The sequence below is a fragment of the Schistocerca gregaria genome, chromosome X (assembly GCF_023897955.1).
Source record: "Schistocerca gregaria isolate iqSchGreg1 chromosome X, iqSchGreg1.2, whole genome shotgun sequence".
NCBI lineage: Eukaryota > Metazoa > Arthropoda > Insecta > Orthoptera > Acrididae > Schistocerca > Schistocerca gregaria.
In genome coordinates this window covers 517,742,843-517,759,166 of record NC_064931.1, presented here as the reverse complement: position 1 = coordinate 517,759,166, position 16,324 = coordinate 517,742,843, and the positions used below count along the sequence as shown (strand labels likewise).

At 36.2% G+C, this 16,324-nt stretch overlaps 1 protein-coding gene across 1 annotated transcript in view; it reads right to left on the bottom strand.

The window, feature by feature from the left end:
• The window catches only part of LOC126298209 (hemicentin-1-like), a 748,827-nt gene that overhangs the window by 393,793 nt on the left and 338,710 nt on the right, over positions 1-16,324 (bottom strand). Inside the window, exon 23 of the mRNA XM_049989513.1 lies at positions 1,843-1,970. Coding sequence (XP_049845470.1) covers positions 1,843-1,970 — 128 coding nt within the window. The remainder of the gene's footprint in view (positions 1-1,842; positions 1,971-16,324) is intronic.

The following is a 16,324-nucleotide window of genomic DNA, read 5'->3' as shown; positions in this document are numbered from 1 at the left end:
AGTGAATAGTGCTATACTCTGAGTCTGGTGTGTAGTCAATGCATTCAATTTCATCTTGATCCAAGATGATTTTCTGCACTAATCTAAGATTAAAAGCATTATACAATTAACCCCTATGTGTACTGAGAAACTATTGCAGTCCTGTTATGCTCCCTTGGCGCACATCCAACAAGACTTCCATTCCTATTCAGTAGTTTCTGTCTTTCATAATGTACAAGCTTCTATTAGCCAAAACTTCTTTGAGCCAATGACTTATTTAAGAAGATACTCTGATTGTGTCAATTTATCATGCTGCTGATTAATGACCATGTTAAACACTGTTAAAGCATTTCAACAGAAAATGTTATATACGCTTTCACTGATCAAATGTTAAATGCTCTGAATAACCAGGCATCACCCATTGGTATTTTTTGTGATCTCTCAAAGGCCTTTGACTGTGTAAATCATGGAATTCTTTTAGATAAGCTAAATCATTATGGTTTGAGGGGGGCAGTGCACAAATGGTTTAATTCATACTTAACTGGAAGAATGCAGAAAGTTGAAATAAGTGGTTCATGTAATGTTAATACATAAGCTGATTCCTCAAACTGGGGGGCTATCAAGCACGGGGTCCCACAGGGTTCAGTCTTAGGTCCTTTACTGTTCTTGATATACATTAATGACTTACCATTCCATATTGATGAAGATGCAAAGTTAGTTCTTTTTGCTGATGATACAAGTATAGTAATAACATCCAAAAACCAAGAACTAAGTGATGTAATTGTAAATGATGTTTTTCACAAAATTATTAAGTGGTTCTCAGCAAATGGACTCTCTTTAAATTTTGATAAAACACAGTATATACAGTTCCGTACAGTAAATGGCACAACTCCAGTAATAAATATAGACTTTGAACAGAAGTGTGTAGCTAAGATAGAATTTTCAAAATTTTTCGGTGTGTCCATTGATGAGAGGTTAAACTGGAAGCAACACATTGATGGTCTGCTGAAACGTCTGAGTTCGGCTACGTATGCTATTAGGGTTATTGCAAATTTTGGTGATAAGAATCTCAGTAAATTAGCTTACTATGCCTACTTTCATTCACTGCTTTCATATGGTATCGTATTCTGGGGTAATACATCGTTGAGTAGAAAAGTATTCATTGCTCAAAAACGTGTAATCAGAATAATTGCTGGAGCCCACCCACAGTCATCTTGCAGACATCTATTTAAGGATCTAGGGATCCTCACAGTAACCTCACAGTATATATATTCACTTATGAAATTTGTTGTTAATAATCCAGCCCAGTTCAAAGGTAATAGCTGTGTGCATAGCTATAACACCAGGAGAAAGGATGATCTTCACTATGCAGGGTTAAATCTGACTTTGGCACAGAAGGGGGTAAATTATGCTACCAAACAGCATCAAAAGCCTTACAGATAGTCAACCAACATTTAAAAATAAATTAAAAGAATTTCTAGATGACAACTCCTTCTACTCATTGGCTGAATTTTTAGATATAAATTAAGGGAGGGAAAAAACTAACTTAAGCATTAGTGTCATGCAATATTTTGTGTAATGTAATATCTTGTACAGACATCTTTCTTTAACCTGACACGTTCCACATCATTACGAAGTGTCGTATTCATGATCTACGGAACAAGTATTAATCTAACCTAATCTAATCTAATCTAATCTAGAAAGTTATATTCTCTATTTACCAATAACAATTATTTATAAAGAACTGCATGAGAAAACAAGTGGGCTTTAATGATATTGACCTGAGTCCTAGTCTGTTTCAGATTTATGAAATTCACATTAACAAATAAATCACCAACATTACATATTATATCATGAACCTACCTTGTACAAATACATCCATCTGTTTTTCTGCTGAGCCTGCAGAATTGACAGCTGTGCAGACATATGTTCCAGAACTCTCAGGAGTGGCTTTTTTAATAATGATGGCATTATCTTCTGATCTAATAAATCTGAAAGAAAGAAAAAAAAGTTTCTTCATAACACTAATTTTCATTACAAAAATAAGAGGCAAATATATTCTATATCAGTAGTCTGCAGACTTGTGCAGATTAAATTTAATTAATAACTGACATTCCTGATAGACACAATAGCTATTCACTCCAGTTATGATATCTAATCATCATCTACAGTACTGTTTCCTCTTTAATTTACTTAGTTGTTAATTATATTTACTTGACATATTCAACTGCTTTTTAGAATGTCACATATATAGTAAACAGCTGATCATCATTAGCAAATGTGTCAATCTGCTAAACAAGAAAGAATACATACTGTCGAACAAAAAAGTGAAGTGCTGAGAAGGAGAGATGGAAACGAAATGAAGTTTCATGGGTTGAGAAGGTATGCGACGTCAATTTAGTTATTACAAAATCTAGTCACATTTACAAAGAACTTGTCAGTATGAACCGACTTCCAATTTGGCCTATGTGGATGCACAGATTCAGTTAGGGACAGTGTCATAAAGCCATTGTACCCAATCTTAGGGCAAGCTGTCCCACAAATTTTGTATCTTTTCCTTGATATCTTGGATATTGGCATTGGGACAGATTTGGTGTCTGACATAGTTCCAGATATGTTATATTTAGGACAGATCTAAGGATCTTGTTGACCATGGAAGTACCTCAACATTCCACCAACAGTGCACAGAGACATTCAGCATGTGTGGATGAGCACTGTCCTGCTGAAAAATGGGACCATATAATGTCACATGAGAAGCAACACATGAGGATGCAGTATGTCCATGAGATACTGATGTGTCTTCAGAGCTCCCTCTGTAACTACTAGTCATGACCTGGAGTCACATTGGGTGCTATCCACACCATGATGCCATGAGTAACACTGATCTGCCTCTTCAAAACATAAAGAATGGGACCTCTCTTGAGGTTGCCGCCACAGTTGCTAACTAGGATCATATGGGGTTGTGCATAACCCTGTGGTTTCAAACAAAAGATATGAAACTGAATGACATATGTTCAAACTTGCCTATGTATAAGATTAAGGAGCAGACACCAGATATGTTTCAATCAATATGGGAATGGTAACACAAAAGTTATTTGAGATGACACACTTTTAAAAATATGTGTCTGTCATTTATCTCCAATATAGGTTACATTATGCACTAAATAGACACCCAAAAATAAAAGACTTTAAATGAATGTGAGTTAATTTCCATTTCTGCAGGTAAAATATACAGAATATTTCATTTTTTGTCAAACTGTCAACTAATTCTCATATTTGCTATTACAAAATTTGTTGTTTTCCATTTCAAGACTATTCATATCATTTATTTATTTGTAAAATATGAGTTGTTTAGGTTTATCTAAACTACAGTCTTAAAGGGCAATGAACTGGATGAAGTTGGTAGAAACTTTTTTTTACCCTTATGAGTTTTATATTTTCATGAATGAAAAACAAAGTTTCAATGTAGACCTTACGTTGCCTACTGTTTCAGATACCCCTAGTTCAAATATTGCAGTTGCCTTTACATTTTTGGTATGCCTTGCCATAACGTGTATGCTTTTAATTGGTTTTCTCTCCCACAAGCGATATTTTTTTTATGTTATGTTATCTTTTCATCTGTTTCTGCCAACTGACATATAGCATGCTCTTCATTAACAGTATTACAGTTTTCCTTGTAATTTTTTCATCATTTAAATATTTAATAGGAACCAAACAATAAAGTGTTATTAGATTCACCTCTTCCTTCCAAAACTCAACTTACAACATTCTGTTCAAAAGATCATCTTACCCCTTCCAAGGTTCGCTCACACATTAAAAACTACCTTGCAGTGTATTGCCATTTCTGCAGTTTCAAGTATAACAATATCTTGTCCTCACATAATTCCGCTAAGGACCTACACAGCAACTTCTCTCCAGCAAAATTGTGGAAATTCTTTCTGTAATTACCAGAAACAGAAGTAAATCACCAAGACCATTCCAACATTCAGTACCTCAGCAACCATATGCAGCAGCTCAACTTTCCAAAATTACTACAACTGAATGCCCAACAGTGGACCCAATATTACTAGTATTAGTAAATTCACCACTATCACGGGATCCAACAGAGCCAACACCTGTGCAAGCAATGCCAGAGTTAATTGCTAATACGACAGAGCCTTCACCAAGGGCAGCAAAACCTGAACCGACTGAAGGAAAATCACTCTCCTCAGAAGCAACTGCAACAGTAGTACAAGCATCAACAACTGATGCTGCTGCAATGGTCATTCAAGTATCCAGAATAGATCTACAAACAACTTCACAAAAAGATCAGGGGATCACATTTAATGAACCCTTTCAATTTAACAGCACTGTGGATTTTCCCACTGGAGTCATGTGATTCAAATTGACAACACCTTACTAGACAGAAGCAGAAATATAAACACAACTGTAAAACATATATTAAATGGGCTCTAAGACCATGATGGTTGGCTATTTAATTGAGGGTATTAGTGCTCTTAATAAGAACAATTGCTGCAGTAAAACTTTCAGAGTATTTTACATGCATTTATCAATACATTCTGTAATTCCCTTTGATTGGAACCTGTCTGAGCTCTTTGACAATCTTAACGACAAGTATAATGCTTTTCTAAATGAATTTATCTGCCTATTCAAAGTGGCCTTTCCTAAAAGGACTGCCAAATCCAAATGTGAAACCTAATCTATTAAAAACTGGTTAACCTTAGGCATTAAAACTTCCTGCAGGAGGAAAAGGAATCTGTATGCCTTACTCAAATCCAGTTATAGTCTAAAAAAGGAAAAACATTACAAATGTGTACTGCTCTATCCTAAAAAAAGGTTGTAAGAAGGGCAAAGAGTGTTGCTATAAAATCAGAAATTGATGTCTCTAATAATAAAATTAAAACCATTGGGACACAATAAAATGAGAAACAGATAAAATCCCTGCTGCAGGAAACACCATAGAAATTAAAACGAATGATACAATTCACGAAAAGGCTGAAATAATTACTGGCCCCTTTGTCATCAGAGGCACAAACTGGAAAAAAACATGTTCTGTTAATGAAGCCATGCTGTCCCTTCAAAAAGCTATTAATAATAATAATAAAAAAAAACAAGCAAAACAAGCGAATTAAAATGTCTCCTGTCAAAGTACATGAAATTGAGAATATAATTTGAGAGATGAATAGCAAGAATTCTGTTGACATTGATGGTATCTCTTCAAGATTACTGGAAAAATGCTATAAGCCAATAAGCAAAGTACTGTGCCATATATCCAACGAATCCATCCAGTATGGGATCATTCCTGAGAGACTGATGTATGCTATTGTCACAGCTCTCTTTGAAAAAAGTGATAAAACAGACATTACCAACTATTGGCCTATCTCCCTTTTAACAAACTTATCTAAAATTCTTGAGAAATTGGTTCACAGAAGACTTATTGACCACCTCATTCATTATAGGGTATTAAAGAGTAGCCAGTCTGGATTTCAAGATGGTGTATCAACAGAAAACACTATTTTCTCCTGCACCCATCAAATATTAGAGTCTTTTAATAATAAATTATCTCCTGTTGGTATCTTCTTTGGCATTTCTAAGGCCTTTGATAGTGTTAACCATGAAATACTCTTAGCAAAGGCTGTATGTTATGGTATAAGTGGATCAGCTGGGTCATGGATTAAATCCTACCTACCTGGAAGAAAGTGGAAGGTCATCTTGAACAACTCTGAGGGGCATTCTGCATTATCTAGCTGGGGCTCTATTGGCTGTGGTGTTCCTAAGGGCTCTGTATTTGGCCACCTGCTCTTCCTCATCTTCATCAATGACCTTACCTTGTGTACTGGCTCTAAAACTCATTTTACTCTTTTTGCAGATGACACCTCCAGCCTCATCTACAAAACTACCAACCACAATCTTGAGGAATTGGCCAATATAGTCTTTAATGAAGTACTCAATTGGTTCGAAAATAATGAGTTATCACTAAATGTTAACAAGATGCAGTTTGTTCATTTCCAAGTAAGTTAAAAAGTGGACGATCAATTAAGTATTAAATGTAATGGTAGTGGTTACTACAATTTGTGTCATCCGAGTTCCTGGGCATACACACTGACAGCAATCTAAAGTGGTCTGAACCTATTTCACAACTTCTCAAAAAACTCAGCTGAGCATCATTGTTTTACTGCAGGAGCAGTCTCTGAATGAGACGCCACAAAAACTGCTTATTTTAGTTACTTCCATGAACATAGTTTCCTGGGGTAATCAGCCACTTTCCAAAAAATGTTCATTGCCCGAAAGAGGGTTATGAGGATGATGAGCAAAGTCCAGCCTAGACATCCTTCTAGAAACCTTTTTAGAAATTTGGGGATACTTACAACTGCATGTCAATATATCTACCACCTCTTATGTTTCATTGGTAAAAATGTCAAACCACACAAAACCAATTATTAATAATATACCCATAATAACAGGAGGATGATGGACATCTGCTATGTATTAAAAAAAAACTTAGTACTGCACAAAAATGAGTCCATTACATGAGTTGCAAGGTGTTCAATGCTATCCCACCATCACCAAAATCACTTGTCCATGAGCTCCCCAAATTTAAACAACAGCTCAACACTATCTACGTGGGTTGTTTCAAAAGTAAGGTTCCCAACTCTGTACCCTCATCTTGCATGGCGCAATGCGAAATCTGGCAACACCACTGTGTTCGCCAGATTCCCCACCACCAATTCTAACAACCACCATGGCTCTGCAACGCACAGTACCGGCCTGACAACCATAATTGATTGAGCCCATTATCACCATCACCGCCAGGTGTGAAATTTGTGTTATCATCCAATTTTTGCATGCAAGAAAGTTACCACCTGCAGAAATACGGTTTTCTAACAGCCGTACAGACGTCAATGATGAACAATGAAGTGGGAGGCCGTCAATCTCTGACGAAGTTGTGGCGAAAGATGATTAAATTCTGCTCGAAGATTGGTGAATCACTATCCATCCACTAGCTGCTCAAATTCCTGAGGCTTCTGAAGCTTCAATTGACAGGATATTGAATGAAAAGGTAGGCTCCCACACGGTGTGTGTGGGCTCGGTGCCGCACATACTTTCAGAAGTCTACAAACAGCAGCGAATTGACTGTGCTTACAAGGTCTGGAGTGAATGCGGGGGATGAATCATGGTGCCATTACGTTACTCCAGAAACAAAACAACATTTGCGCCAATGGAACCAGGCTGGATCACCACCACCAAAGAAGTTTAAGCATCCGCTGTCAGCAGGAAATATCATGGCATCGGTGTTTTGGGACCAGAGTGGTGTACTGCTCATTGATGTTATGCCTAGAAGGACCACCATAAACTCGGCAGGTGATTATTGCAAAACCATGAAGAAGCTCGAAGGGCAATCCAAAATTGTCGTTAGGGAAAACTCAGCAAAGACGTAAGGCTGCACCACGACAATGCCCGTCCACATGTGTCGCAACAAACGAAGGAGTTAATTGACAAATTTGGCTGGGATGTCATTGACCACCCCCCTTACAGCCCCGACTTGGCATCCAGCGATTTCCATCTGTTTTCGAAATTGAAGGAGCACCTAGGCAATGTATGATTCCAAACGGACAAGGAGCTGCAAGAAAAAGTTTCCAAGTTTCTCAACGGGCTGGTGGCAGAGTTATTTGAGGTGGGAATGCAAAAGTGGATTACTCAAGAGAAAAAAATGCATAGAAAAAATGGGGACTATGTGGAAAAATAGCTTAAGGATCAACTTTTCCAATGGTGTAATTGTTTTTTCAAATAAAATATTCCTTGTGTCTAAAAATATGTGGGAACCTTATTTTTGAAACAACCCTCATAATAGATAATTCCTTTCAATCAGTAGAAGACTACTTCGATTGCGTTAACCCTAATTGATTTTTCTTTTAATTAAATACAATGTACTCTAATGCACTACAGTAGTTGGAATCATTGTTAACATTAATATGTCTTTTATGTAGCTATTAAGATCTACCTTTATTTTATATTTTTTAAGTGTAATTTTGTCTATGCACATTAATGTGTATTTTGTCTTATACGAGGCGTGACAATAAAGTAATGAGACTGATTTTCTTTGCAAGATGTGGCAATCCTGCAGGCTTGCGTAGGCACAATGTCTTTGATCTTGGTCTATAAGCTGCTTCTAGTCCAAGCAGCACATTGATGCAACTGCTCAGTCGTGAGTTGTGCTGTAATAAGTTAACACGTGTTTGTGTGTCTCTTCATGGAAATTGAACCGCATAATATTGCGCAACAGTATGCCCTTTCTTTTTGCGTCAAATTGGGTGAAAACAGGACAACAACTTCAGAAGGCTTTTGGAGAGGAGGTTATGTCAAGAGCTCAAGTTTTTCGTTGTCATAAAATGTTTAGTGAAGTCAGAATAATGTTGAAGATGAAGACCGCAGTGGATGACCATCAATCTCACGGACGGATGTTGACTTGGCCAGGCTGCATGAACTCCTACGATCTGATCAAAGATTATCCATGAAAATGATTGCATAAGAACTGAACATCAATTTAAAAATGGTTTCTTTAATAATAACTGAAGATCTTGGTATGAGGATGATTTGTGCAAAAATGGTCCCACAAAATCTCACACCACAACAGCGAGAAACACAGATAAATGTGGCAGCCAACCTGTTAAAGCAAATGGAAATCAATCCAGAATTGTTGAGCCATGTTATCACTGGTGATGGAAGTTGGTTTTTTCAGTACGATCAAGAGACAAAACACCAAAGTTCACAATGCTGCTCAAAGGGATCACCCAGAGCAAAAAAAGCTCGCATGTCAAAGTTGAAAGCGAAATGCATGCTTATGTGCTTCTTTGATTCCAAGAGAATTGCTCATAACGAGTGGGTGCCTCCCGGGCAAACAGTTAATCAATATTACTACAAAGAAATTTTAGAAAGACTTCGTAAAAGAGTCCTTCGTGTCTGTGTCAACATTGCTGATAATTGGACTCTGCATCATGATAATGTGCCTTTCCATACTGCTCTGTCAGTACAGCAATTTTTAACCTCAAAACAAATTTCAGTACTACCACAGCCACCTTATTCACCAGATATCACTCCATGCAAATTTTTTCTATCTACAAGAGTCAAAATGGCAGTCAAAAGGCACCATTTTCATACAACACAAGATGACAGAAAAGCTGTGATGAGAATATTACAGAAGATGAGTCCCAGAAATGTTAAGGAGACAACACTAAACTTGACTAAAACGGTAGGCAACCTTCCCCCCCCCCCCCCCCCCCCCTCTCCACCATATCAGTCTCATTACTTTATTGTCGCATCTCGTATCTCCTCTTGCAAGAGGGTTATTTATGTGTTCCTTTTGTATAATTTGTAATAATCTGATACACCCTGTATCCATATGACTGTCTCACTGTATTAGATCTATGGGAGCTAAATAAATAAATAATAATTCCATTAAATTAAATTATAAAACTGCACTTTGTGTTCAACTGTATGGTTGAGTGCTAACAACTTGAAAATTACTTTAAAATGTTATCAAACATTTGATAAATTATGTGGCATTTTTTCTCACCTTCACCGACTCTAGTTCCCAGCACATAGTTTGCAACAGTACTCATGAAGTATTTGGTAGAATCTGCAGTAGTCGTTTTCAGAAATAATATGTGGAAACATCAGTGATGAAAGTTTGAGTCAGGCATTCAGGTGTGCTCAATTGCCTAATGGTTAAGCTAACTACTTATGATTAACATCATATCTGTGTTTGAGTACAGTCTGGCATATTTTCAATTGTCTCTGCATATTCATTACATAATGGTGTATGTGTGAATGACCATTATTGCTCATATCAGTTTTCCAAGAACTTAAGTTAGGAGACAAGGTACTAGTAATATGAAGGAGTATAAGAAATACTTTCAAAAAACTTTTGGGCAGATTCTTCAAATCAGATAAAGAAACGAAAGTGCATATAAGTACACATCCATTTTTTTATTTTAGTATTATTAATGAAAGTTTATGTTCAACATGGTTTCAAGTAACAACTGTTGCATAACTGATTGGTAATACTGATATAAGCAAATCTGCTGATGCACTCATTGTATTTTTAAATGCTGAGTCACTCATAGACACAACGAAAAAGACTGCCACATAATGGGCTTTCAATCAACAAAGCATTTTATAGAAAAAAAGTAGTCAGTTTTATAACTGGCTACTTATTTCAACTTGGCAATTGCTCCAAAGAATAGAAAGATTTGCAAATTTGCATTTGAGAGCACAATTAATTTCTGCCAGACATTTTATTTTTTGGCTAGATTGTCACAGTGTTTACTATTGTGTATGCGAATATCTGCATTACTTTAAAGTAATTAACAAAAATTGGCAAATTATTAATTGGGCAAATGTTAGCTGAGCCGCAGTATTTTAGCAGGTCTACTACACATTTTCCTCCAGTTCAAGTTTCATTTAGAAATACATCCAGGCATGTAAATTAGCAACTTTTTTACCGTTTATACAGTACATCTACTGGAGGTAAAGTGATTTTTAACAGTACAAAAATAGATGTACCATGATTTTTTAACTCAATTGTGTAAAACCGTCACATAACTTTCACAGGAACATTATTTTCTGCTTTTTTTTCCTATGGTTGTCAACAATAGTAGTAATATTTGTAAAAATACTCTTTCCTCATGACCAAAATAAAATGGTAGATCATTAGTTGTGATCCATGATTAAACACTGTTACAGTTTCAAACAACAGACTCAAAACTATAACAGAGAGCTTCCCATGGAAAAAGAAATGGGTTAATTGAGTATAGGTAATAAAGATCAAGCACTCATTTTTAACACAGGAATATAGGAAAACGGAGTGTTTAACATGAATATGCACTGCAGACTTTCAAAAGGTTTTTATGGTGGACAGTAATGGAAAAAGAGTGTATCCCAAATGCCAAACTACAGCATTTCAAAGTTTTTAACATAACATTGATATAGCATTTGATCTGAACTGTCAACTATAAAAGAATTTATGCTATTCTCATACCCTTTACAAGAAAAGCAGTAAAAATATTAATAATTATTGCCCAGTCTCATTGCTTATACCCTTCTCAAAGGTACTGGGAAAGAGTGTATACACAAAACCAGTGACACATCCATCACAAAATAAAATGCTTGGTCAATCCCAATACAGATTTCAAAATTATTTCTAAACATAAATACAATTTTTAAATGATAAAATAATACCAACTGTTAATATTTCTCACTCATAAAATGCATCTCAGTCTGCAATTCATGGTTATTCCCATAGATAAGCTCAAACATAATAGTATTACATATCTTGCTGACAATTGGTTTTCATCCTGTCTAAGGATGCAGTGTCACATGAAGAAACTCCATGAGTTTACATAATGAAATGGCAATTACAGATGGGAAAATAATCACTAGAGATGTATCACAAAGATCAACATCATGTGATCATATATCCAAGAAGCACAATCAGGCCTCTTTACAGACAGTGCAAGTGTTATAATCAACTCCAAGAGAGAAACTTCAACGCCTGAAAATGTAATTAATATTTTCTTGAACATTAATGACTGGTTCTCTGCACATGTACTACCAGTAAACTTAGATAAAACAAAATGCATGCATTCAGTACGGCAATGGGTTTGACCATATCATTAAAAATACACTATGTGATCAAAAGTGTCTGGACACCCCCAAAAACGTAAGTTTTTCATATTAGGTGCATCGTGCTGCCACTTGCTGCCAGGCACTCCACATCAGTGACCTCAGTAGTCATTAGACATTGTGAGAGAGCAGACTGGGGCACTCCGTGGAACTCACAGACTTTGAACTTGGTCAGGTGATTGGGTGTCACTTGTGTCACACATCTTTATGTGAGATTTTCACACTCCTAAACATCCCTACGTCCACTGTTTCCAATGTGATAGTAAAGTGGAAACATAAAGGGACACATACAGCACAAAAGCATACAGGTGACCTTGTCTGTTGAATGACAGAGAGCGCCAACAGTTGAAGAGGGTCATAATGTGTAATAGACAGACATTTCTCCACACCATCGCACAGGAATTCTAAACTGCATTGGGATCCACTGCAAGTCCTATGACAGTTAGGCGGGTGGTGAGAAAACTTGTACTTCATGATCAAACAGCTGCTCATAAGCCACACACATCCCGGTAAATGTCAAACGACACCTCGCTTGGTGTAAGGAGCGTAAACATTGGGTGATTGAACAGCGGAAAAATGTTGTGTAGAGTGACGAATCACAGTACACGATGTGGCGATCTGAAGGCAGGGTGTGGATATGACAAATGCCGAGTTAACATCATCTGCTAGCATGTGTAGTGCCAACAGTAAAATTCAGAGTCGGTGGTGTTATGGTGTGCTCATGTTTTTCATATAGGGGGCTTGCACCCCTCATTGTTTTGCATGGAACTATAACAGCACAGGCCTACATTGATGTTTTAAGCATCTTCTTGCTTCTCCCTGTTGAAGAGCAATTTGGGGATGGCGATTGCATCTTTCAACGTGATCAAGCACATGTTCATAATGCACAGTCTGTGGCGAAGTGGTTACACAAAAATAACATCCCTGTAATAGACTGGCCTGCATATAATTCTGACCTGAATACTACAAAACAACTTTGGGAAGTCTTGGAACACCACCTTCATGCCAGGCCTCACTGACGGACATCAATATCTCTCCTCAGTGCAGCACTTCATGAAGAATGGGCTGCCATTCCCCAAGAAACCTTCCAGCACTTGATTAAATGAATGCCTCTGATGGTGGAATCTACCATCAAGGGTAAGGGTGGGCCAGCACTATATTGAATTCCAGCATTACCGATGGACAGCACCATGAATTTTTAAGTCATTTTCAGCCAGGTGTCTGGATACCTTTCATCACATAGTGTAATTCAGGACCTAAAAATGTAACATATATTTTTGGCCAAATTAGCATCTACATTGGTTAATAATTAGGCATACAGATTTAAAAGGTTGCCACACTAAACATCTGAAGACAAAGTTTTATCACTTTGAAAATAATTGTAAAAAAAAGTGTGATTGGAGATAAAAATAATAAAAGGGAACAAATAGCTTTTATTATTCATATTAAGAGCTTTTTGACTGGAATGTTTGCTTTTCCAAAAACTATAACAGTTTTTTCCCAAAATGGTATCTGCTCATTATTCTCTTTTGGCTCTATTTAAGCTTTCAGCAAATGGCTGTTTCTATTGAAAAACAACAGCACTTTTCTGCTGGTGAACATAGAGCTTCTCTGATTTAAGGTATCGCCTGACATTGTTTTTGTTTTCACACTCAGTTTGATAATTACAGTAGCTGTAGGAATTTGATTTTTAACATGTAGAATACAGGCCCCGCTTACAATATTTCAGAGCCCTTTCATCAGCATTCATAGCCATGTGACCTATGCTTGGCAATGATGCAGATAGAATAAACAAGGTATTTAGACTAGAAGTAGAACTAAAAAAAATCTATTCAGACAACAGAGTAAGGCTTTCAGAATGATCAGAATATGTTGAGCAGTCCTGTTTTATCATCTCTAGAGTACAGACACTATAACATGCCTGTCAGTTAAGTGTGTAAACAAACAAGAAGTTTAGAGTGCCACAAATAAGTAATGGATTGCTAGGGATATCATTTGTAATTGGCCACTTGTTCCATGCCAGCCACACATGAGCAATTCACCAAGCAATTTCATCCAGTATTTCAAATGTCACTCTTGTGAATGTCTGCTGTGAAAAATGAACTGCTATGTTCAGCAGAGGTGGCAGTTGATCTCCATTTGTTCACTAACACTAGCCAACACATTAATTAACTTGTAACTTATTAAACTCATTTTGAAATGCTTTTATTGGGGGCTGTAGGCCATGATACACAATACATACATTTTTTGTTGAGGCGTAGTGCGATATGTACACCTGTCCTGCCCGTATTTTGCAAATGCTTTATTAAGTCAGCAGGTTCTTTTTCATTTATTAATTTTTTGGTTTAACTGCAAGTTTGATGTGTCTACAGAACTGTTATAAAATACAGGATTGCTGGTTTACATAGCTCTTATTGTTACTTATATTAGGAAGGGTTAGATTATATGAAATAACAAGAGACTTAAACACAGTTGTAGCATATGAATGCCATAAGCATTTAAATTGAAATGTCCACTTCATATTACCTCTTTCTATTCATATATTAAAAACTTTAATAATGTGTCTAGTTGTTTAATAAATTAAATAAAATCACCAGATAGAGGCTTATATTGTGATTACAACTATGAACCTCCATGAATTTCTAGTTCCATGTACTTCTACAGCACACACTTAAAAATATAAAATCTGAGAGTGTTTAAATGTTTTTATATTTATATTCATTCTTGACATAAGTGGCAACTACAGCTTCAACTTTACTTTTCAAAGTGGTTTTAACTCCATAAATAAATAAATTCTAACATGGACATAACAAAATGAATAACATGAAGTGGATCCCAAATATTACAAATCTTAAAAAACCTCTCAGTAATAATCATTAATATAACACTAAAAGAAGAAGTGATTTACACTGCCTTGCACTTAGTGTGGGACTGAAAGGAAAGATACTTAGCCAAGAGATCTTTGATTATTTACTCAGTAATGTAAAGAATCTAATGGACTATGAAATTAACCTCCAAACAAAAAGTGAAATCATATTTGCTTGAAACTCCTTTTACCATGTGTGTGTGTGTGTGTGTGTGTGTGTGTGTGTGTGTGTGTGTGTGTGTGTGTAGCGCCTAGAACCGCTTGGCCACCCCGGCTGGCAATGTGTGTGTGTGTGTGTGTGTGTGTGTGTGTGTGTGAGAGAGAGAGAGAGAGAGAGAGAGAGAGAGAGAGAGAGAGAGAGATGCTTAATGAATCATGTTTAGCTATCAAGAGAGCAGTGCAAGTAGCTTTTAATGACAACTGTAGCAGAATGTTATTAAATACCTCTCTCAAAACCCAAATAAATCCTGTTATAGGTGAATGTTGTTAGTGGTAGACACAGGAAATTACATTAATGAAGCAAAGCCAGAGTTTAAAACTACTGTAGGCTACTGTAGACTGCTGCAAGTGAGCATGGACTGTGGCAGATTTCCTAGTAGCATTGGTCAGTTAAGATCATAACTGCATTACCTGTACTTTAAGTGTGTTACATTCCTATTGGGTGTTACCACATTTCAATCACTTTTGTTTTTGTATATGATCAGTGTTTTACTAGATTCTCATTCAAACTGGAAGCAGTGAACCATCTAGAAACTGAGTGAGGATATATAAAAGGCTGCATAACCTACAGAACATTTTTGTTCTACATAGTTATCCTCCAGCCTGCTACTTAAAAATATGCAGTATTTATAGCAAAACTGCAACTGTCATTGATTAATTCAGGTTTTATTAAAAAATGGTTGCATTGTAACATTAAAAAAGGCATACTGTAATCAAAGTAAATAAAAAATTACAGATTTATCTTATAGCTGTAGAAAAAGTGATTGACAAAAATCAACAGTTTGTCAAAATTAAATAACACATTTACATTATTTGCTAAATAATTTTTGCACTAATCATTACTGAAAGCCTTTGATCATGATGGAGAACTTTCTATGGAGTGCATAATGACAACAATAATTATATAGATTTCTTTTGTGTTTGTGCATGTTAACTGTACTTGTATCAAAAGTAATTGCTTTGTCTACATAAAAGTGCATAGATCCTGCAAGAAGTTGATTTTTATTACTTATGCAGTGCAATTTACATTTTATGATTGAGTAAAATACACAATGAACTGAAAAAATGTATGGTTCTAATCATGTGGGGAAAAAAAGATAAGCTGTCAGCTCCCAGTTCCTCTCTCAAACATTCATTTATGTTTCTTTCCCTACCAATGCTACCAATACTACCAGTAATCCTACAGTTCACTACATCCTTTATATACTGCACCAAAACTACCAACCGTAGTTTTGGTAGAAAACACCTCTAAGCAAAGAAAGAGTAAAAATGCTGAATTATGTCTCCAAATGTTACTTTACAAATGAAAACACACAAAGAATTGTATATTAGTGTCAGTGATGCTGAAGACTAGCTGAAATCATACATGAAAGAAAGTGAATCTTCAGGAATGTGCAACAAGTAAAGGAATTCATTTACCAAAAAAACAGTTACATCTTAGAAACCTGAGCTGTACTCTGTATTAACTATAAACTATCACTATAGTGCACAATGTTATTCATGCTTATGTTAGTTGAGATAAACCGGTAAATTACAAATAAAGTTCTACACTGAAGAAAGTGCTGCCCATTCAACTAC